A 23,155-nucleotide genomic window follows, 5' to 3' on the forward strand; every position below is an offset into this window, starting at 1 on the left:
TGCAGCACAGAGCCTCGGTCCAGGAGGTGTCGGGAGCCTCACCAGGAGTTGGCAGGATGACTAGGACTCCTCGTTGTCCTCCTCGCCCCTGCGCCCGGCATAAAGTGCTGCCAGCTGCCGGAAGCGCGGCCCCCAGCCTCCCAAGTAGGAGAAGTCCTGCTCCGAGCCACTGGACCAGGTATTGAGGGAGCTCAGCGAGGGCACAGGGGAGTCTGAGCCCTCAAAGGCATAGGTCTGGAAGGAGTCATAGGGCGGCACAGAGAGGTCCTCGTCTGCCTGCTCCACCTTCCTGCAGATATAGTCTCTGAACACAGAGAAGTCCAGGTCTGGGCTCTGCACCCACTGCGGGAGGGTGTGGAGCTCAGAGGCCAGGTTTCCGCTCAGGCCCCCCTCTCCTGGTCCCCCGCTTCCATCACCACCTTTAATCTCGCTGAAGTCGTAGAGGCTGCGCAGGGCTGACATGTCATAGGCCTCGGTGTCCTGCTCGCCCCCGCCTTCGTCGTTGTATTTGATGACATTGTCCCTCATGTCTTCATCATCCTCAGACGTCAGATGGCTCTTATGGTGTCGCTTCAGCGTGAGGATCAGAAGGACGAGCACTGGGAAAGAAAGAGACAGTCAGACAGGCGCAGGGGCTTGAGGAAGCCGCACTCCCACAGAGCGAGTGCCCGTGCTTGGCAGCAGTGAGCGGAGGCACAGAGCACCCTCCAGCACGGGGAGCCCTGCAGCCGAGACCACCGGCATGCCAGCTGGTTCCAACCAGCCAGGCACATCAGGTAGCAGCTGTGCTGTGTTACTGGCTGGGAGAGGGGCTTGCCTGGGCTCCAGTGCAGACCAGGAGTTTCCTTTCCCATGCTGAACAACCACTGAGGCAGGAGGGACAGACAGATGGATAAACACATGGCTGGACAGACAAACGGATGGATGCTGGAGAAGATGAGTAGGAAAAGGGGGTGCATGAATCACAGCAGCAGCCAAATGTTGGGAGGGTGAATGTGGAGCAGATGGCACAGAGCCTGAGCAATGAGCCGCAGCTGCGTCCTGGATCATCATCCATTCATCCCATCACCTTTAAAGCACCGATGTGCACTTTATTCGTTTGGGCAATTAGGCAGAAATTTGTTTGCGCTGCACTGGAAAATGAAACCAGTGTAAAGTGCACCCTGTGGGAAAGGGTTTTCTAAACAGAGACATGGCACGAGACGGGGAGCAGCGATGTGCCAAGGAGAGAAGCTTTCACTGAACAAGGGCTGGCTCCCACAGATGTCCACACAGCCCTCAGAGCCAGCTGTGAGCCAGCAGTGATGCCGGAGGACTTTCAGCAGCAGTGTCCATCAGTTGCCGTAGGCTAAACCTGAGGACATCACACCACCACTCTCTGAGCCCCTTCCCACACACACCCCTCCCCGTCGCCCTGTGCCCTGGCAGCCCAGCACCAGCTCATACCAATCTGTCAGTGGCAGCATTCTCAGGGTGCTGGTCCCGACCTGGGCAATGCTCTGGTATGTGTGGATCCCAGCTCCACGGCCAACCCACACGCTCACGCATGCTCCAACACCGACCCTCTTTGTGCTCCGAAGTAAGAGCACAATTGTGTGCCCCATACCTGCTGCCCTTGGCCACCACGCTGGGGTGCACACAGGCCGTGGCTGCTGCAGGATGCCTGCATGTGAGCACGGCACAGCACCTGTCAGCGGCTCTCTGCTCGAGTCCAGAGAAGAGCAACAAAGCTGGTGAGGGGGCTGGAGAACAGGCCTTATGAGGAACGGCTGAGAGAGCTGGGGGTGTTTAGCCTGGAGAAGAGGAGGCTGAGGGGAGACCTCATTGCTCTCTCCAACTACCTGAAAGGAGGTTGCGGAGAGGAGGTAGCTGGGCTCTTCTCCCAAGCAACAGGGGACAGGATGAGAGGGAATGGCCTCAAGCTCCACCAGGGGAGGTTCAGGCTGGACATTAGGAAAATATTTTTCACAGAAAGGGTCATTGTGCACTGGAACAGGCTGCCCAGGGAGGGGGTTGAGTCACCTTCCCTGGAGGTGTTTAAGGCACGGGTGGATGAGGCACTGAAGGGCATGGTTTAGTGTTTGATAGGAATGGTTGGACTCGATGATCCAGTGGGTCTCTTCCAACCTGGTTATTCTGATTCTATGATTCCTGCCTAGGGAGTCACGGAGGAAACCAGAAACTCTCCAGCCTCCTCTAGGCAGCAGCCCACCTTGCCTGTGCCAAGGGAGCCCTGCTCTGGCTGCCCCGCTAAGCTCAGCAGGACCTGGGGCAAACACGGTAGCTTCCCTGCTGGCAGGGGACTTCCTGGCACCACACTGCAGCTACCAGCAAGGAGAGAGGCAGCAGAGGAACCTGCCCCATGCCCACAGCAGCCATCTGTGCTAGTTCATATGATGCTGGATAGAGAGGAGAGGGAATAGGACGGGAGAGGAGATCATAGGACAGGCAAGCACTCACCGACCAGAATGAGGACGCACACCAGCAGCGCAATGAGGGCACCGGGGCTCAGCGTAGCGGATACAACGTAGGCTGTGCTGTTGCAAGACTGGATGGCCCCGTTGCTGTCACAGCCACAGATGCGGATGGTCAGAGTTCCCGTGCTGCTGAGGGCTGGGGGGCCACTGTCCACCACCAAAATGGGGAGCAAGTACACATCCTGCTCCTGGCGATTGAAGCCCACTCTTTGTGTGTGCACCGCAGCTGTGTTGTCTGCAGGGAACAGGTAAACCCACAGCAAAGTCATTCCCACAGCACAACCATGAGCTCTCCCACACTCGAGATTAACACTCGGGGTGCTAGTGGGCTGCTACCGCTCACACAGCAGCTGTCTGTGCACCAACTCCAGCAAACGCCCAAACAGAGGACAGGGTCTCCCTCTTCTCCATCACAGGGGAGCAGGGAGCAAGCTCATAGCTCCCCTGCACTGCAGCCCCTCAGCAACCTGAGCACCCGGAGGCAGCCCGCTCCACTCCAGCACACGCTGCTTCACCAGGTGCCTCGAGTCAGCCCAGCATCTCACCCGCTGAGTGCCCAGGGCACAGCAAACCTGACATGGGAGCAACAGCACATGGTGTCTGCAGATGGCACTGACTCTGCAAGAGCAGTTACTGCTTCCAAACCCAAGCACCACGGTTCAAGGGTCCTTCCTCAGCTGGAGGGTCAAATATCCCTAGGATCTTTTGTAACTTCTCAAGGAACAGGCAGAGCTCCTTCCAAGCCTCCCAGCCAGACAGACATCCTCTTCTCCGTCTGCTCCAACCCTGCTGTTTCAGGAGCTCAGCCAGCATAGCATAACCCATTACAATCCCATTAACACAGCCACTTCATGGGCTCCTTCAGGGCCTCCAACGCCAGCGATGAACCCAAGCAGCAGTTGTGCACAGGCGGCCTGGAGCAGGGAGGGTAGGAACAGGGACTGGAAATCAACTCAGCTCCCTGCTCATGTGTGCTGCTTGCTACCAGCAGCAGAGCAGGCAGGAAGGGATTGAACAGTAGCTGCACAATTGCGGCCAGATGTCAAAAGTTGCTGACGACTGTCTGCAGTCTTTGCCTAATAAAATGTAGACTGGCCCCCTTGCAGCAAGGTGCTGCTGCCTACAGACTCTCTCCTCATTGAGCCTGATTTATGCCAGACTAGCCCCTTTCTGTATCAATCAGCTCTTCGATTGGAAAAGACATCTATTCTAATTCTAATACTGGCTCTTGGGCTGCCTGCCACCACGGAAACTGCTATATGGATCGGGTGATGCATGGGAACACGTGGGACCCAGTGGGGACGGGAAGCGAGCCAAGAGCAGGAGGCAGGCACACCCCAAGCTGCAGGCAGAGACGATCTCCAGGCACATGGGAATACAAACAGCAAAGGCACAGATGACCTGCCCGCAGGACCACTGCATCCAACCCCACAAAGACCAAGTGCAAGCCTCATCTCAGCTCCTTGGCAGTCTGGAAGAGGAAGAGCTGGGTGATCCTCGCCCGCTGTGCTGATGTGCAGGTGCAGAGGAGAAGCCCATCCAACCCATGCCAGAGCTGAGCATGGCTGGGTGCAGCAAGAGTGAGGAAGATGGGCTGCCTGGGCCCAGAGGGAGCAGTGCAGGGGCTTGTGCCCAGAACAGTGCTCAGCTGTCACAGCGTTCATACCAGTCACTGCTTCATCACGTTCCTGAACTCGGCCCTCCACAGTTTTTTTGTGTTGTCAGAATACAGCTGTGCTGGGAAGTGAAGAGCTTCTGGCACTCTAGCTGGGGAGAGCTGGGATTCCAGCATAAAGGAAACAGAGAGAAACTCCTCTCTTCCAATTCACCTGAAAGTACAGGTCTGCCTTGAAGAGCTCAATGTGGAAAAGGCAAGAACACCAGAGAGAAAACCACACCAGCCGACATTTAGAAGGTGCACTGAATATCGCAAGGGTGATATTCCAACCCAGATCTTATTTATGAATATGGAACTGTGCTGCGGGTCACTAGAAAAGCTCTTCCTTTGGATGTAGCATCTTTTATCCATTAAGGGAATTTTCCAGGTAACCTCATTCATCCCTGCTTGCAGCAGCAGACTTCAGGCAGGCAATATCCTCAAGAGCAGAAGGCAGCAATAAGATAAATGCTTGTATGAGTCTATCAGGGGCCAGTTTGCTTCAGAACGGAGATATGGCCTGCAGTGCCAGCTCTCCACCTGGAAGGCTGCAGTGCCCAGCACTGACCCACGCTTCCCCAGTCTGATGTGATCCGAGTGCCGCTATGTCACCAGCCCTGGGAGACGACAGCCCACAGCAGACAGCACAATCTTTCTGCCCCATACATGTTGCCTGGCTTCACTGTACTCGAGGCAGGGACTACCACCCCTCTACCTGGGCAGCCACCCGGTCCTGATCTCACCACCGCAGCTGTGGCTCCTGGAGCAGCACGTGGCCCCAGCACGGAGCTGCAAGGAGGAGCAGTGGAGCATCAGCCCCGCAGATGGCAGGGAGGCTGAAGCAAGTGGCAGAAAGTCTACTGAGAAGATGTTGCCTACCAAGGACAAGCTAGGGAAAACAATACTGTTACGCTTACAATTTGCACAGAGGTAACAAGATCTTATTTGGTGTCAGCCCTCAGCTTGCAGCAGATAGCAGGGAGGTATAAATAACATTAATGCACTGTCTCAGCAAGAGGCCACGACTAACTCCTAACTGGCCCAGCTAAAAAGAAGCCTCAGGCATCCAGATTCAGTGGAGATGAAGTCACAGGACAAATGGGACAGACCCATTTGCTGCAACCAAGTAAGGCTCTGGCCTTCAGCCCACCTCACACCAGCCAAGTAACCAGCCTGTGCACCTGATCAGATCCTGCCTCAGAGGATCCCTGTGCACACAGCCCTGTACCTCCACATGCTGCTCAGCCAGTCTCTGGCCCAGATCTGATGAAATGGGAGGTCTCTCAGCTGCCTGGACGAACACCCCTTTAGTGCTGCATAAATGAAGGCACAGCACCAGCTCCTCACCTCTCCAGAAATGTAGCAGAAGGCTGGTGACTCCCTTCTCTTTACAGTCAGCTGCTGTGCAGGAGGAGGACCTGCCACAAGGCACACTGTATTTTTAGAAACAGACTCTAGAAATCAAGGGGAAATAGATGTGCAAGGGGCAAAGGCAGCCACTAACCTCAGCTCAGCTGAGACTGCTCAGACATCTGCTGAGTCCCTAGACCTCTGAGCGGGAGAAGGAGAAATATTTCCACTGCTGAACCCACAAAGTCAAAATAAAGCAGCCAGTACTTTAAATATATCGGCAGCAAGACAGACAGCTCTGCTTCGAGAAACAGCCCAGAAAGGGGCTGAGGTGTGACTGTTTAACCCAAGACTTAGTGCTAAGGAAGAGAGAACTACAAAATGCTATTTCAAACATCATGAAACTACATTTTCTCTCTTGAACAAGGTGACACAAGCACTCCCTACAGGGGGGAGATCCTCAAGAAGTTCACATCTATACCTACAACACTGCTCACTAAGGCTGGGCAGTCAGACCCCAGCCTGGCAGAGACCAGGCACTGAGATAGCATTAGCTTCCTCCCCAGCTGCCCACGGCTCCCCAGCAACCGTCTTCTGTGGAATGTTTACAACCCTGTTACTTGGAAACTTCTGCGTTCCCTTCCAAGATGCTCCAGAAAGCGCAGTGCTGCTGCCATGCAACAGAGTCTATTTGACCATAGAAGTGAGGAAAATTTTGCCTAGGTCTGCAAAAATGTATCCTGGAAACTGCACCCCCACACTGCCGACCCAAGGTAGCTGCCTCAGGATATTGTGCCTCGCCATAGGTTTGTTTGTATCAGCACAGCGGGAGTCATTGCTAAGTGGAGACGCGCAGGCCTGGGCTTGCAGCCTCTTCATCTCTTCCTCTGCAGCAGCTTTCTGCTAAGCTTTCTGCTAAGTCCAGTTTTTGGGTCATGAGGTTGAAAAGCAGCGTCTTCCAGCAGGCGGTACTGAAATGTGAGCAGGCATTAATCCACAGCTTTCCTGCGCAGATGAGGTTAGATTTCCACACTCCTGTCCTCCTGGCCAGTCCACACAAGGTTGTGCTTTGTGCTACACTCATGTCACTCTGAAAATTGTGCCACGTGTTCTCTGAAGGACCTGGCCAAACCATTTACTGTCATTACCACCTTGGTATACAAACTGATGTATCTATGACAAGTTTCTACAGCCACCTTCCCCCTGACCACACAGGGACATTATCCTATGTCCCACCATATCACCTTGTGTGGCAGACAGAAGATGGCACCTCCACCTGCTTGAGGAACAAGTCACCAGACAAGGCAGAAAACAGCATGAGACAAATGTGCAGGGGCCCATCAAAACTGCTGCAAGAGGGGAGTTTAGGCACACAATATACTCTAGTGGCAGTGTAACATTACTAGGAATAATTAAGTCTCTCAGACTCCCCCTCCAAAGATGCTCTTGGCAGCTTCAAAGCCAGAACAAACCAATCCTTCTCATAACTCTGTCTCAGACAGTGCCGGGATCAGAAGAGAGCAAGCTACCTCCAGCTTGGGTTTCAATACCCCTGCCCTCTCCCATGTTCCCACGAGTGTCTGCCTTCCCCTTCTCTGGCTGCTGCTCTGGCAGCTCTGGTGCCCAGGTATGCCAGCTCTGGGGAGGCTCCAGGTCTCCTGGCCAGGCCCACGCTGCTGCTGGAGCTGCCCGCTGCCCCAGCACGCTCCCCAGAAGGAGCTGAGCCTCCTTCAGCCCCAGGTGAGTGCAGCTGGTAGGATAAGAATCTGATTTTTCCCCTTTGCCCCTTCCTTCTCCCAAGCTCCCTGGTGCTCGGCCACGGCACCACTGTTACTCATTTACCCTTTGCTCAGCCCCCTCGGAGATTGGATGCACTTTTTCAGACCTGCCAGATCAGCACCTGCGCTGCTCGTGGGAGACTGGAATCCCTGCAGGCCTGGAAGAGGCTTCCTCTACTCTACCCTGAGGCAATCCTCAAATCCTAACATTTTGCTTTTGATTGTTACAGTTTTCAGATCTTCTATCACCCATTACGTGCTCTTAATGAGACCTGCAGAGAGTTCAGACATCTGCTTGCCGAGCCCTCGAGCTCTGGAGTCAGTAGCTCCATGTGTCGCTGCATATTATCTATCGCCCCTTCCAGGTTGCTGGGCTTGGATGCTTTCTGCCATCCCTTCCAACACAATTAGCATTTCTTGGAGAAGATTATTTCAGGCTTTAATCGCCTTTGATCCTTCTGTAATCAATTTTCTCAGGCCAGAAAGACCCAGCAGAGGGGAGTTTGGAGGCAGAGGATGGTGAATGCCTTTAGAATATCACCAGTTGGACCTGGGTAAGGTCAGTTTTTCCAATTTCGACTCTTCTTCTTGTATCTCACATCGTTTGCTGAGTGTCTTCCTTCTGGACTAGGGTCATTGTTGCCACATGACATCTATTCCTTGTCTGATGAATTAGGAAGTGCTTGAGCACCCCTCGGACAAAGCAAAACCAAGGAAAGAGAGATACCAGTAGGAAACAGCACTGCTTCTAAGAGCCTGACCTCTGAAAACCAGCTATAATTCAGCTACTGCAAGTCACCTTTTACTCATGTATCTCTGATCGGATGCCAAGAGAGCTCTATGTGCCACTGGGAGCTGCCAAACACGGCTGTGGGTGTCAAATGTAGGCACTTTGGACCCCAATCTGTGGGGTTCTGGCTGCAGTGGGGCCTGACCCAGCAGGGTCTGGGCAGGCGGCAGCGTTGTGACTGTATCGTGGCAGCAGCAGATCTGCCCTGTGAGCACTGCCAGATGCCCACTCACCAGCAGGTACTCCACAGGCTCTTTGTCCGATGGACACGCTGCCCCATCAGCTACCCTGGGCTTTCCCTAAAACCCCCGCAGGCTTCTTCCACACTACCTGCAAGGAGCCCTGGAAGAACCATGCCAGCATTCAGCATGCCGTCCTGCGCTACCCAGCCTGGCTCTGCTCCCACCTGGGCAACAGGGCTCTGCACTTAAATGTTTCACTGGCTTCTGCTCCTCCTGCTTTTCCAGCCTCCTACAGGATCAGTTTTGACCCTGCTTTAGCTGGGGGTTGGACTGCATGATCTCCAGAGGTTCCTTCCAACCCTGACCATTTCAGGAGGAGCCTACCTGAGTAGCCAGCCCCCCCAAGCAGATGCTGGTCCCTGCCGTGCTGAGGGCACGTCAGCCTCCCGAGGTGCCTTTCTACTGCCTTGCAGGAGCCGAGGGAAGTAGGTGCAAAGCAAAAGAAAGAAGAGGGATTTAAGCAAGAGCTCAGTGAATCCATCTGTGCTGACATCCATCAGTGTCACTCCTTGGCTGCAAAAGCAATATTTATAAATCATGTCTCAAAACTGGCTACAAATTTGTACAAAGAAACAGATGGGCCGGTGGTAGCAGTTTGTCACCACTGATAGTTATACGGAGGAGTAGAGAAGTGCTAGGGGTGAACGCACGAGAGAGAGGCAAGGGCTAGACAAAGGAGGACGCAGAAAGGGAATCTGCAAGAGCAGGGGTGAAGGTGAAAGAACCCAGCATACTCAACAGGCGGTTGAGAGGGAATCAAAGGGAGATGATGCTAAAACACACACCCCTTAAAAATGAAGGGTGCCTCCATCTGCACCGGCAGCTGCCTGCAGTTGCTGTTGAAGACAGCATCGCTTGGCAGTTGGGAGAGTCTCCAAACACACCGGGAATAACCCTGCAGCGACAGCATTTGTTTTCTCGAGAACAGAAGGCAGGAGGTGATGCCAGCTTTTACTCATTTTATGCAGTGTTGCACCACATGCAAAGTTAGTGGCATCATTTAGCACGAAGGATTACCCCATGCAATGAGAGCCTCGCCCCGTTCAAGAGAGCAGCAGTTCTGGAGGAGACAGCAGCATGTGAGCCTGTGTCCTGAGCCTTCCTGAACCACCAGCTCTCGGGATTCTGCAGGTGAAGATCGGCTGCAGGAACGGGGACCAACCCTCTCACAGCACCGGGCAGCAAAGCAGCCCCCAAAGAGCTCGAGCCACCCCAGCCAGGTCCCTCCTGACAGACAGAGCCACAGGGACAGCTCTAGGATGGCAACCCAGCCATGGCAAACATCCCAGCTCAGAGCAGTGACTGCGGCCCCGGTCCCCTCTGAGCTTCTGGAGGGGTCTTGGTAGGGAGAGACACTGGGGTACGTCTCAGCATGCTCAAGCACATTTTCATAAGGCCCTTCAGAGAAAGTGAATGGAGTTAATTGCTGGGCTGGGGCGAGGTTTTCGAGAAGATTAAAGTTTGCTTACATGATAAGAAGCTAAGTTCTTTTTAAGACCTACCCTGTGTGTGCGGGAGGGGGAGAATCAGGTCAGGGACAGCCACACTTTTTAGGACACAAAGCAATATCAGTCCTTCTATAAATATACCTGAAGCTCTTTCTTCCACTTTGACCACCTCTAATAATGCTGAACCAAACTGAGCAAGCAGCACCTTATGTCAGCTCAGAACGAACTAATTCAGATTTTTGACAGATGATGCCGCAAAAACAGAAGAAAATTTTTTTTTAAAGACACCAAAACCAAAGAAGCATTTCAACACGGTCCGCTGGCTTCTATCTGGGCTGGCCCCTTTGACAAGTAAGCACATTTACTTGGGCTGGAGAAGATGCCAGTACCTCCAAGGGTCCCTGCTGTACTTACTGCTGCAATCAGCACCTAAATTCACCTGAAACACCAGTCAAAAATAGAAAGCAGCCTGATAACTACCTTTCTGGATTGCTATCATCCACAGAAACGCAGCCGGGCCTTGCAGTTTGCAAAGCCAAATAGCAGCCCTGGCTCAGCCAGCAAAACCTGCATCACATCCTGCTGGTTACAGCAGCAGGCGGGGACCAAGTAAGTCACTGGGAGCTGCACAGCTCAGATGTGCAAAGAACCCCAGAGCTTCCCAGAGGAACGGACCAGCCCTGCCCAGCTGTGTTGCTCAAATAACAGGATGAGCCTCAGGAAATGAAGAGGAATTGCGCTCTTAAGCCATCACCTAATGAAGAATTGGGCTCTGCTGGCTGCACCCCAGATAATCCACAACAGCCAAGGGCTGGCTGCTGCACAGCCCCACTGCCTCCCAGGACTCCTGAGCTGCTCCTGTTTGTCAGGGACACAGGGGCTGCCCACCCACACAGTGGCCCCAGGATGACCCATGTTCCAGGATTTGCCTTGGAGAGGGACAAATCATCATGCTCAAAATGGGAATGTGTTCATCTGTAAAGCCACATCATCTCCTGGTCTACAGGAGATTTTGCATCAAAAAAGGGTCTGAGAGCCCAGAAAACACTGAAGCAGAAGTGGAGCTTTGGACTTGTTTGCAGCAGAGAAAAAGCTGGCAAAGCCTCCTTGAGGAAATCCAAACTCCTAGCAGACCAGCCCCACCACTTCAGGCTGGCAAGGAGCCTTGCAGGGTGCCAAGAGCATCCTGAGCTCCATCTGGCACAAATGGACCATGCGCTCACAGCCCCGTCTCCCTCCCAGCTGTGCCGCCCAGCATGGAGGCTGCAGAACAGGGAAGGGTGCGGCTGGTCTTACCCTTAATATCCAGCAGAGAAAAATGGTGGTTGTTGCTGGCTTCAGGTGCCAATGCAAAGTAGAAGCGATGGCCGCTCTGAGGTTCATCACGGTCCACAACGCTTATTGTCTGGATCAGCTATGGGGAGAAAGCAGAGGTGAGAACCAGTGCTGCCTCTGCAGCCCCTCCCACAGGTCCCACTTGCAAGGTCCTGCCCAGCCAAACATTAGTAGCTTCAGCCACAGCAAAGAACAAGCCTTTGCCCCCATGAACAGGCTTAGGACACCAGCAAAGTGGCTCCAGCATGACAACAGCTGCATGGGAAGACATTTAGGGAGAAGGAGAAGGCCGGGCAGGATGGCACTAGTCCAAAGCACTGCCGGCAGCATGCAACCACTCCATGAGCCAGCGGAGACCCAGGAGAAGGGCTAGGAACACCCGCTACCTGTCCTGGCTTGGCATCCTCACACACAGCAGCTTCATAGGGAGTGGCAAGCTCAGGTGGATTATCATTCACATCCAGGATACGGATACGGAGAGAGGCTCTTGACACCTGTGAATGATTATCTGAAATAAAAAAAGAAGCAGAGCTTCAGCAGGAAACACCATCTACTACTAGCAGGGAGCAAACCCTTCTTGTGTCTGTCCATCCAGAGGATGTGCTGCCAGCACACTCTGTCTATGGGCCAGAGGTGCCTGCAGAGCATCACTCAGCCTCACCACAACCATCTTCCAATAATGACACAAACTGCTGGGCTGCGTACCAAGGACTCCCGAAATGCTGCTGTTGGCCTGTTCTATCCCTGGAAGAGGTAGAACAGCCCCAAACAAGGCCCCACAATAAGGGTCAGTCACTACTAACGAGCATCTGTGCCAGACAGCAACAAGAGGAGACAACCAAATTCAGACATGAGAATGTCCCACCCTGACTTGTATCCTGAGCCTTACACCCCAGGGGCTGGCAGCAGCACCCGAGAGGCAAGTGAGCAGAGCTGGGACCTGAAACAGCCAGTATCAACTAAGAGCACAGGGCGGTGCCATGCATCTCCACCACACGCAGGTGATTCAGGGTTGAATGTTCCCTGTCAAGACACAAGGCCCTGCCCTAGGACCAGAGCCTTGCACACTGACACGGGTTTTTGCGCTGCCAGCTGGCACAGCGTGGCCACACAGTAGGATCTAGGGCAGCCCCTTCACCCCCTCCAGCCTACGCGTCAGGCAGGCAGCAGTACTGGGGGGCTCGCAGGCTGCTCCCCTCCCAGCCGATCGTGCTGCTCTGGGCTCACCTCCGCTCGTGGGAGACTGCATTTATAGCTCCACTGACTGCAGTGCTGCGCTACCCCAAGGCATGTGCCACAAACATATACTGAGCCCTCACTATAGGATTATAAATCACTCTGGAGGGCCTAATGCTTTCTGAAGCACTTTGTGCACTTCCAGAAATGAGAACTCTCTCGTACTCCATCTCCTTTGTTTTACCCAGAGGTTGCAACTGTGACAGACCCGATGCCTCTCTGCTTGCTCAGGCAGGAGTGCTGCTGCCTGTTTGTCTATAAAATTAATGCTGGCCCCTGCAGATCAGGTGAGGGAGGACCCAGGGGAAAGGAGATTTAACGCCGCTCCATAATTAGCCGGGAACCTAAGCCCCCTCCCCAGAGCTGCCTTCACCCTATTCTCACGTTATCACTCCTTCTCACCCAGACCAGCTGCTCTGGTGATTAGATGGTTGTTTTCAGGGGAGGGAGGCAGAAGTCGTGACTAAAAGCCTGGAACGACGTGTTATTTTAAAAGGCATGTTGGTGCAGTGAAATAAACTGCAATTGCTTTCAGGGAGAGAAGGAGGGGGAGGCAGTGGGGTGGGAAGGCAGCCCAGAGGAGGTGCAGGGGGGTGCCTGACGCCCACCGGGGCCACAAACAGCCAGCAGAAAAAAGGGTTCAACCCCTGCAAGAAGGAGGATGTCAGCATCTCATCACCCTTCCTCCCCACCTGCAGGAAGACAGCCATCCTCACTGCTCAGCTCTGAAGCAAGTTGGCACTGCCCTGCAGGCACTGCCAAGAGAAAGAGGAGGAATGGCAGAAAGAGAAGGGAAGGGATCAGGACCCAATCTCTTTCCCTTCTTAACTGCCATCTGGAGAAGCGGTTCCTCCTCTGATGCGCCATGGTGTTGGAGCTTGCTGCAAGCAGGAGCCAATCCCAGTGCTGCCAACCTCTCTGCAGGACCTCCTGGCATGGTGCATTCCATGGTGCTACAGAGGTTTTGTGGGAAATCGGACACCTGGGTGAGCCCAAGCACGGCAGCTTCCCTTCAAGAACACCTCTCACAGACTCATCAGGAGGGATGCAGTCAGCATATTTAGAGCTGGGCAGAAGCATCAGTCTGTCCTCTTCCACAGCATCAGCAAGCAGCAGCGAGTGTTTTATGCTGTGCACACCAGTGGTGTCATCCACGCACCCCAGCATAGTGTCAAGGACCTGTGCCGACCCCTCTGCCAGAGCCATAACTAACACTCCACTCCCCTGAGCCCAGCTTAAAGCACTGTTGTCCTTTCTAAATGTACCCTGTCATAAATAAGCTCTCCTTCTGCCCCTTCCAAAACTGCTTGAAGCCTGAGGCTCACACGTACTCCTTGCTCAGAGATAGGTTTAACATCTAACATCTCCCAGAACGTCAAGGTTAGACATGCAACCATTGCATCCTCGCTGTCTACTTTTCCAGCAAGGCACACATCAGCTGCTTTTTATTTTGGCTGTACCATGATCCATTTGAAGGTTCCTCAAATGCTTTCTCAATCAAACTCCTTCCTCCTCTGAGCCAGCACCTGGGTTTATGGGTAGAAAAAAAATCTCCAAACCATCTCACAAATATGTTTTCTGTAACTTGTGTGGCATAAACTGAATTTGGTCACAAGTGCGAGTAAGATTGTTGGATTCCATCTGTGATGAAGGGCATGATGTGCTTAACCACTGCAGACTTTGCATCTGCAAGGCCAAGAGCTCTGTCCTACGCTCCCTCTACTAACATAGATGCAGAAATGTATGCACGTACCCCTGCGCACGCTCCAGCCAGAGTAAATGCTCAGCAGGCACAGCCCAGTGCCAGAAGAGCAGGCTGGGTGGGTGAGGTCTGTGGGAAGGCACAGAAATGTGCTTGCTGCCAAGCAGCACCTGGGCAGGGCTGCACGTGCCAGGCTGAGAGCAATGAGAGAAGGGGAAAAAAAAAACCCTCATCTTCCTTTGCAGCATCTCTCCTCTGTATTCCAGCTCAGCTGACTGACATGCAAATTAGTTTAATTATTTCTTCTTCTAAAATAAATTATATTTTGCAGTGGCTGCAATATGTTGTGTCAGGCAAAATTACATTCAATATTTTTAAACTAATTGATGTCAGCCTTGAGAAAACCTGATTGACAACAGCAAGGAAACTATGCTGCTACCTAAATGCTTTCCTAAATTAAAATTAAACATGCCAGTTTTTTGCATTTCCTCCAGGAGCTGGAATGCTATTAATCTGAAAAGACTGAGGAAGAGACATGGAAAACACAGAGAACAAGGGGGAGACACTGGAAGCACAGCAGTGCAGTGCGGGAGCTCCGGGCTGGTGACTGGCAGCCACCTTTGCCAGCATGGGCTGAATTATTTTCAAGACACTGGAGTGTGGCAGGGGTGGAGGACAGAGTCCTGCCCATCGCTTCCACACTGCAACGTTGAGGATGGTGCAGACGCTGCAAACAGCACAGCACAGCACAAGATGAGCAGTGAGAGGCAACACCCCTGCCTTTGGGCCAGAAGAAAGCTAGGTCCTGCTGCTTGGTGACACTGAGGCAGAGACTCAAGTGCTCCAGCTCAATCTTCAGCCACATCCCAAAATACTTTTTCTTAATAAGTAATTGGAAGCAGGCACTGTTCTCATCTTAAACATTCAGATGAAAAATGCCCAAAACTTGCCCTCTTCCCAGCAGCCACCTGCCTCCTGAACTGACCTCAGGCAGCTCCGGACAACTGCACTCCATCACTGAAAGCTCTGCAGCAGAAGCTCACAGCAATGGGAAGAGATTGCCGAGGTGCTCAGCCACCCCTGGACAGCAGGAAAGGAGGGCTTCCATGGTTACGGCTGCACCGGGATCCAGTCCTTATCCCTCCAAGCCCTTACACAAACTTAAAAATGAAGCACTCTTCATTTTGACACAAACAGTGTGCAGCTCCAAACCCAATCACTGCTGAAGCACACACCCCATTTGCACTCCTTCCTGCACACACAGCTGTGCACCAGCATCACACGCAGAGAGCCGCTCTGCAGCTTTCCTGGGGTCTGTGGCACAGCTTGAGGAAAGCTCAGAGGACCAAGGGCTGCTGTCTGGCTGCAGCACCGGAGGAAACCGCTCACAGGTGCTGCTGGGTGCAGTGCATGACCCACTCTTCTGCCTCAGGATCAAACCAGTACAATACTGAATTCAAAATCTCTACATTAGTAGGTTAACTGGAATAGGCAAGGGTGGAATTTATTCTTCACTATGCCAGCAAACTGGAAGAACAAGATGCAGATGAGAAGACTGGGTGTGCCACTCTGTTCTCCAGCATTTGTGCCATGGCTGTGAAGCACAGGGTGCTTTTTCAGATGTCAGTGCAGCTGCCTGACTGCAGAGCAGAGCGCTGATGGCAAGGACAGTGCAGGGGCTTGCCAGGGTTACGGCTTACAGGACATAGGCAGCTACATCAGAGGCTGGAGCTGAAAACGTGGCTCCCAGCTGAGAGGAAGCAAAGTGGAAGCAGCAGTTAAGCCAAGTAACATATAAATGGCTCTCACCTCTCCTGAGTCCTGCCCGAACTCAGCAGCGTGAGAGTCATTAAATTGCATCCAAACACAATGCTCTGATTAAAGCTGGGCTCCAGCAGGAAGATTTATCATCTCAATTACCAGCAGTGGACACAGCAGTCAAGGCCTCATCATTTTACATGAGCAAGGAGGAAAACAGGAAGAGAATCACTAATATTAGCCCAAGGAAGGTAAACAGCTTGCAAGTGAGATGAAGATTTATCTCTGGAAATGCTTGGCCTGGTCCCAGGCCAGATTTGCTGAACAGCCCCTCTGCTTCCTGCTGCTGCTATGTTGCAAGGCCAAATATCCTGCTGCTCCACGTGGGCCAAGGCACCTCATTCTGGGAAGCCTCTTCTGTGGGTGGAGACCTGTTCTTCTGCTCTGCTGGCTGGCCCCGCAGGTGCAGCCAGGCACCTGTTGCAGTTTTCATCCCTGCTCCTGAGGTGCTAGCCCCCTCTCTTTGGTTACCTGTGGGGCACACAGCCCTGTACACAGTCTCTGCTGCAGCAGCACCAGGTCCCAGATGTGGCTCTTGGAGATGGGGGACATCTCTTGTACTGACCTGCTCGAATCTCACAAGCTGCAGCAGGCAAGCTTCCCATGAGCGGCTGTTGGATAAGCCCTGCTCAAGGCAGTCTTGCCAGCAGGCAGGGAGAGCAGCTTGAGGTGGCCACAAGGCCTTGGTGCAACACACTCCAGGCCATGTGCATCAAGTGAGTTTGGCTTCCTACCCGCCCTGATGAACCGGGGCACCAGACATGAGCCTGGGCAGTAGGATGCCTGGCGGGCCCATCCTCCTCCTTCTGCAAAATCTACATCTCGCTGAGGAAAAAGGAAGGATATGTTACCACTCGCCTCCACCACAGCTGATAGTGTCCTGCCTGACCGTGCAGCAGACCCCGTGGCAGCCACCTGCAACCCACATGCCCACAGCAAACACTGCAGCGCTCTGCCAGCTCCCCTCGTCCTAGAGACCCGTGTGCTGGGAACTGCCACGCCGGACACACCAGCAGCAGCACAGAAGTTCCCAGCTACCCCGTCCTCCATGCTCATGCTGTGCGGCTGATCACCCTGCACTAGCCATAGCCTGACAGCTGCTGCACAGCCCTGCTCCAAACCCCCTCCATCACTTAGAAGGCTGTACCTTTACAACTGCCCTTTCTGCCAGAGGATTCAGACATAAATTGTACTTTAAATTCAATATCAGTCATTAATATTTCATGATTACAAAACGTTGAGGATAATGTCACTGGAAGGAATGTCTGGGCAGTTAAATGAATGAGTCAGAGCTCACCGATGGGAGAAGTCAGAGCACTGAAGAGTCTCCTCAGCTTTTGAAGCAATCTAGCCTGACAGGCTTCCCTGCCGGAGGGGAGCTGCAGCATTTACTGACTTGTTCTGAAATCCTAGCCGCTGCGTGTAAATATTGTCCTTCTGATTCTTGTCACCTCACGTTTCCTCTGAATGCTGAGTTGTGCCACAACGCTGTGATCCCCTCCTCCCTGGCACTGCTGGCAGAGCCTCCCCACAGAGCCTGCTGCACACGCTGGGCAGCAGCGGAATGCCCAGGCGTGCAGGGCAGGGCTCACCACAGGCTCACAGCCAGACAGCACAGCGGTCATGCAAGCCAGCAGGCACAAAGCATCGGCACAGAAGGGGCTTCAGACACAGTGAACCCAGAGACAGAGCTGGCCAGGGCTGCACCCCCTTCTCTGGCATGACCAGAGCAGATGGCTGTTGCCATGGCAGGACAGCCCCACAGCAGGAACTGATCTCTGGCTCTCTTGAGCCGGCCTCAGCCCTGCTCCTTGAATGTGAACAGCACCTTCCTGCTGAAGAACAAGCAAAGAAACGAGAACCAGACCTCCTGAGGGGTCTTGGAGCAAAGCCAAGAGGCAGCTCCTGCCTTCAGACAGACAGGTCTCGGCACATGTCAGTAGACATCAGAAGCTGCTCTGCAGCCACAGCAGCTCCCTGGCACCAGCTGCTGTGGTACAGGACAGCACAGCAGGTCCCAGGCTGCCCTGGCAACTTGCACATCCTAAATGTGGAAAACTCTGAAGAATACAGCAATGCCGTGCTGCTTCACAGCATGATGCCTGGAATTGAAGCCCCTTCTCCACCTTCAGGCTCAGAAAAGAGGAACGTAGAACACTCAGAGCCCATAAGCCAAGACACTGTGCCAGCACAACAGGGCAGCCGGATGCCCAGGTATGCCTCACTGGCTTCCTTCCCATAGCAGAACATCAGCAGAGAAGCAAAGCCTGCCCTTTGCTGCTATTATTTTCTTTTAATTCCTCAACAGGAGTTTATTCGGAGCTTCTCTAAACAGCACGACCCAGGTTTGGTTTGTTGTTTTCTTTTTTTCTTTCTTCGGTAGAGAAGAAAACACAAACAACTTCTGGGAGCATCCACACCAGGCTCTACCTCCCCCGGCACGCAGAGGGAAGATAAACTAACAAAACCTGCAGAGCCACTAAGCCGTTTCCTCCAGGCTCTCTCAGCTGGGTGTGAGCAGATTTGGCAGCTACTGTAAATACAGACTAAAGGATAGCACAGCCATAAGGGAAGAAAGATCATCACCAGGGCTCTCATGGGAGGGTCAGAAAGGAGCTAATTTCAGAAGAGGACAAAAAAGCTTCACCTCTTCCTCTACCTGTCACTTTTCCTGGTGGCCTGCAGAATAAAGCCAAACAGCCTGGAGGTACCAACCCTGGCAGCACTGCTTCTCCTCACTCCCAGCACGGGGCTCAGGGATGCTCTTGCCCTCATAGTCCCTTCCCACTGCTGCAGTGCTGGGACCTCCCATCTACTCCTTGCTATGCCTTGCCTAGCCTGCAGCCACATCAAGGGCAGGAAGAGCAAGGAGAAAGGGCATGGGAGGTATCCAGAGCCATAACAACCAGTGTGCAAGTACAGCCTGAAAATCCCACTGTGAACTCCCAGCAGAAGTGAATGCTGGCAGTCATCTGCACCACAGGGCTCCAGTTGATGGGGCATCCATCCACAGCACGTGGCTGAACTGGGGGGATGCAGGTGATGAGAACACAGTCCCCCCCTGGGAGCCCTCAAGCCGCTCAGCAGCTGTGAACGCAGGGAGTGAGCTGCACAGTGATGACTGGCAGAGCTGGCGCATAGATAACACAAATTTGATTAGTGTTCATCAAATATACTATTCGACCATGCTCCTTATTAATGCTCAAGTCAGGAAGAGTATTTTTAGGTTGTCTAGGGATATGTCAGACTCAGTGCTGCTGTATTTTTTTACTTCAGTGTTACATTAACACTTGCATCTTGGTCACATCTGCAGTGAACATACCCATATTTCCCCCTTTGCCCCACTCCACCCCAGCACAGACGCTCTGCTTCACAGAGCATTCCTCTATCTCACCTGCTTCCATCGCCAGGACGGTGATGTTGTGCCACCCTGCCGTCTCCCGGTCCAAGACCTTTCCCGTCACGATGGCACCTGTGTTGGCATCGATGTCAAAGATCCAATCTGCATCTGTGCTGCGGTCGATGGCATACCTGAGAGCAGGCAAAAGGGGAAACTCAACAGCTGGATGTGCCAAGCCCAACCTTGCCATCAGCCCCTGGGGTACAGGGATCTAACGCAACAGGTCCTACACCACCACTCTCACTGTTCCTCTGCTGCAGCATGGTACGCAAAGGCCATATTTCTACCAGGCTGCAAGCCCAGAGCCCTTGAGTAAAATTAAAGTGTGGCTTGTGGTGCATAAAGTGGAACTAAGCACAGACTGTGGACAAGGGGAAAAGCCTTTCCTGATGGGAACTTTATGCTCAGGATAGACAGCAATATACAAATCATAGTCTGCAACTCCACTCCAGAGTCTAGAAAGCTTCTGAGTTATAGGTTCAGAAAAAAACACCAACCCAAATGGAAGGGGTTGTTGCAGGAGCCCATCTCATCCACCACCCTCTCCCCTAATCCTGCTGCAGCACCCACCCATGCAAGAGACCTGGAGGACAGCACAGCAGCATGCAGGCAGGCTGTGAGCCAGAGCTACAGGTAACCTGAACTGCAGCTACAGCCATTACAAGTGGCAAGGTCTCCTCTGCATCCAGGCTGAACCTCTGCAATCAGTGCAAGAGCTCTGGCAGCACAGGTGCGCAATGGCCAGCATCCCCACAATAAGCACAGCGCATCATCCCCAGCAGCCCCAAGATTTGCCCTGGTTTGAGCTTCACACTTTCACAGGAGCAGGCTGAAGAGCTCCTCCAGCTCCAACAAGCTTTAGCAGCTGAGCAGAGACCCTTCACACACAGCTCTTGCTTTTCTCCTTCAGCTGCTCCAGTGCTGCCCCAAGCAGCCCCCTTCCTGGGCATCCCATCAACAGCTCACCCACTCCCTGTGCCATCTCTGGGGAGCACAACTCCCTGGTCTTCTGGAAGGGGAACTGCTCAGCTCATGAGAAGAGTCAGAAACACAGGTTTAGCCTTGCACCTTAGCCATGGCACCACAAGTCCACACCATCAGTCTCAGCAGCACATCCTTCATTCCAACCATTACACAGGGAATAAAGCAAGATAACACTAAAGCAGGGCACTGCTGGCAGGGCAATGTGTGCTCCTTGGAGGCAGAGACTGGAAGGGAAGCCTGATCCATCCGAGGACCTCAAGCTCAGCCTTTACACAAACACACGCCACCACTGCAATCAGAATTTGAATTCCAGAAGGTCTGCAAATCACAAACAATACAGCATAATGTTATTGTGTACAGCATCTTCCATACACACTGTATCCCAGAATGCTTCACAGAATTAAATAATACAAGACAGCAAAGAGTACAAAGGATAAATTACCAAAACGAGGGCTGTGAATAAATTAAAGCCTTCAGTCACATGTTCCAACAACAGAAGGAAGATAAATGCAGGGACAAAGCAAGCCGGAAAGCTGACTAGACAGGACAGTACTGAGAGGTCAGGTCATACAAGAGGAGCAGAGCAGGACGCGCTCTAGGCTAGAAGCACGTTTTAGATGCTGGAGGGGCTCTGCACACTGCGGAGCAGCTTTTCCAAATGCTTGCATCTTGCCTGGAACAATCTAGCTGTGGTCTGTTTGTCCATCATCCCCGTGGCTCGCAGCCAAGGAACACCTTCTGCATGCAAGGATGGCCACTCCGCACAGGAGCCTTGATGGACTCCACGCCTTTCTGCCTCATGCCTGGGGAAGCAGCTGCAGAGGAGTGCCCACTCACACTGCCCCACAGTTCAGCCTCTGATGGAGACGGATTAAGGCATTTCTATGCTGCTTAATGTGTTACATAGTACCAGATGATGCTCCCTTGCTCTCTCCCTTTCAGACAGAGGGATGAGAGAGAAAACACAACAGCACTTGCGTGTAGTTAATGAAAAATGTTCATAAATCACTATCTAAACTGTGTCCACGCCTGCGCACTATTGAGGACATTCTGCACGTGTGGCTGGTTTCCTCCCGCCTCCTTGCTGCTAGAGGCGATGGGGATCTGCCACACAAAGCCAGGTACAAGCCTAGACATCTTAAAACCAACTGCCAGAGACTTCTAGCCATCCCGCATTTTTCTGCCCCAACTCCCATAAGGAAACAGAGCCTCTACAGGCACAAAGCCAGCCCCAGAAGGGACAGTGACACTGTCTTGGCACATACTGCAGCCTCTCATCCACTCTGCACTCACTCACTGTGAAGGGAAAGGACAGGAGAGGTCTGGCCACTCTGACTTACACACATCAGTCTAATGTACTGCTGGAAGGAGGCACAGAAACTAGGATGACAACACCTAATATCTTTCCACTAGCACAACCGATGCATTTACATAACAGCTTCCATCGTTCTCCCACATCACTTCACCTCAAACACAACCTGCTCTTCCACTCCACCTTTTAATACTGTTAGAGTTCAGGATGGTTCTTTGCTCACCACATGCCTTCCCTGCTTTTACTAAGCACATGCCTATTTTGTTCACACCCATGTCACTGCTGCATAAACAAAGATGCCTGCAAAAAATAGCCACACAGAAAAACTCAGCTAGTGATGGAGAGATCACTGAGCCTGGAAACATGCGAGATAGGCTGCCTGCATGGCCAGAGGGCAGGAGGCTGGCCAGGAGCTCTGCCTCACTCCACTGGTAACCTTTCGTTAAGCTTCTAATTGTTTTGCCACTAAGGTTGTCTACCATCACTTCCCAACTGTCTGCTGAGGACTGATGCCCCACGGCCTGTGGCAGGGCACAAACCAAATCATAAATCTGATTCCCTTGTCACCTCTGCTACACAGAGAGCTGCTACCTTCTCAACACTGTGGCTGGGGAAAGGGGCAGAGAGCTCTGAGCACTGCCTGCATTTGCCACAAAAGTAGGGCTGAGCCTGCTTCTGTGCACTGCGATTTGGAGGTGGATGGTCCAGGTGAGTGTGTAGCTCTGCATCTGCACAGAGTGCTGGTGAGGCTCTGAGGCACCGGGCTGGCACTGGAGCTGGGGACTGAGGAGGCACAGGGATGTCCATCTACTCCCCCAAAGCCACAGCCACAACCAGCTCAGAGCTGCAGATGCTCTACATGACGACAGACCACCCCTTCCAAGAGCTTGTGGCTAACCCTGTGCTAGAGCCACTAAAACAAGAAGCTATTACACCATTCGGTGCAATGCAGTCATAACCAGCCAAAACCTGTGCTGACCATCACAAGCTCTAGTAGTCCAGCTGCATATTCACCCCTTACACTGAAGTCAGACAGTGCTTCTCATGTGGGAAGGGGTAGAAATTAATCCCTGAGTCCTCCTGATACTTCTGCCTTTAGGTATCGAAGTACTCAGGGCTATAACAGTCACTCCTTCCTCCAAAAGCTGTCTGGCGCTCCATACCTGGAACTGCAGTCCCTGGCTCTGATTGGGATGCGGACCTTGTAACCCATTTTCTTCTGTTCCTGCTTGCACTGCCTGTTGGTTTGGATGTTACAAGTGACTGTTTAATTCAGACAGCTTTCTTGGTGCACATCTTTCCCGTGAATGCATTTCTCAAGCAGTTTGTTTCACTTCTCCCCCTTGAATGCAACAAGGAGCACATTTTGTGCCATGTGTTTTGTTAATAGGGAGCTTTTCAAAGGCTGTGTGAAAAGCTTTTTGTTGTGTTTGGTTTGCCTTCTCTCCCTTTTGTGTTGAAGCAGGTTGCAATTCTTGCTGTGCCGTTAGAGTCTATAAAACGCCCATGTCCAACATGTGTCTCCGGATTTGGTGAATGCCAAACAAGAATATCTCCGAGAACCTTAAATCCCAAGTAACATCTTCCCAATGCTGATAAAGCCTGGAATGCACACAATCAGAGCAC

General features: G+C 52.8%; 1 protein-coding gene across 2 annotated transcripts in view; it reads right to left on the bottom strand.

The window, feature by feature from the left end:
• Positions 1-8: 8 nt before the first annotated feature.
• CDH22 (cadherin 22) overlaps positions 9-23,155 on the bottom strand; it is a 76,355-nt gene continuing 53,208 nt past the window's right edge. Inside the window, exons 8-12 of one of the 2 annotated variants that reach the window (XM_069871892.1) lie at positions 19,228-19,364; positions 11,464-11,585; positions 11,039-11,156; positions 2,461-2,712; positions 9-599 (exon numbers count right to left, since the gene is read on the bottom strand). In XM_069871892.1, the coding sequence (XP_069727993.1) occupies positions 61-599; positions 2,461-2,712; positions 11,039-11,156; positions 11,464-11,585; positions 19,228-19,364 (1,168 nt within the window). In that variant the 3' untranslated portion in view covers positions 9-60. The remainder of the gene's footprint in view (positions 600-2,460; positions 2,713-11,038; positions 11,157-11,463; positions 11,586-19,227; positions 19,365-23,155) is intronic. The other variant, XM_069871893.1, reaches the window with a different exon arrangement.

This window comes from Phaenicophaeus curvirostris, chromosome 18 (assembly GCF_032191515.1).
Source record: "Phaenicophaeus curvirostris isolate KB17595 chromosome 18, BPBGC_Pcur_1.0, whole genome shotgun sequence".
Taxonomy (NCBI): domain Eukaryota; kingdom Metazoa; phylum Chordata; class Aves; order Cuculiformes; family Cuculidae; genus Phaenicophaeus; species Phaenicophaeus curvirostris.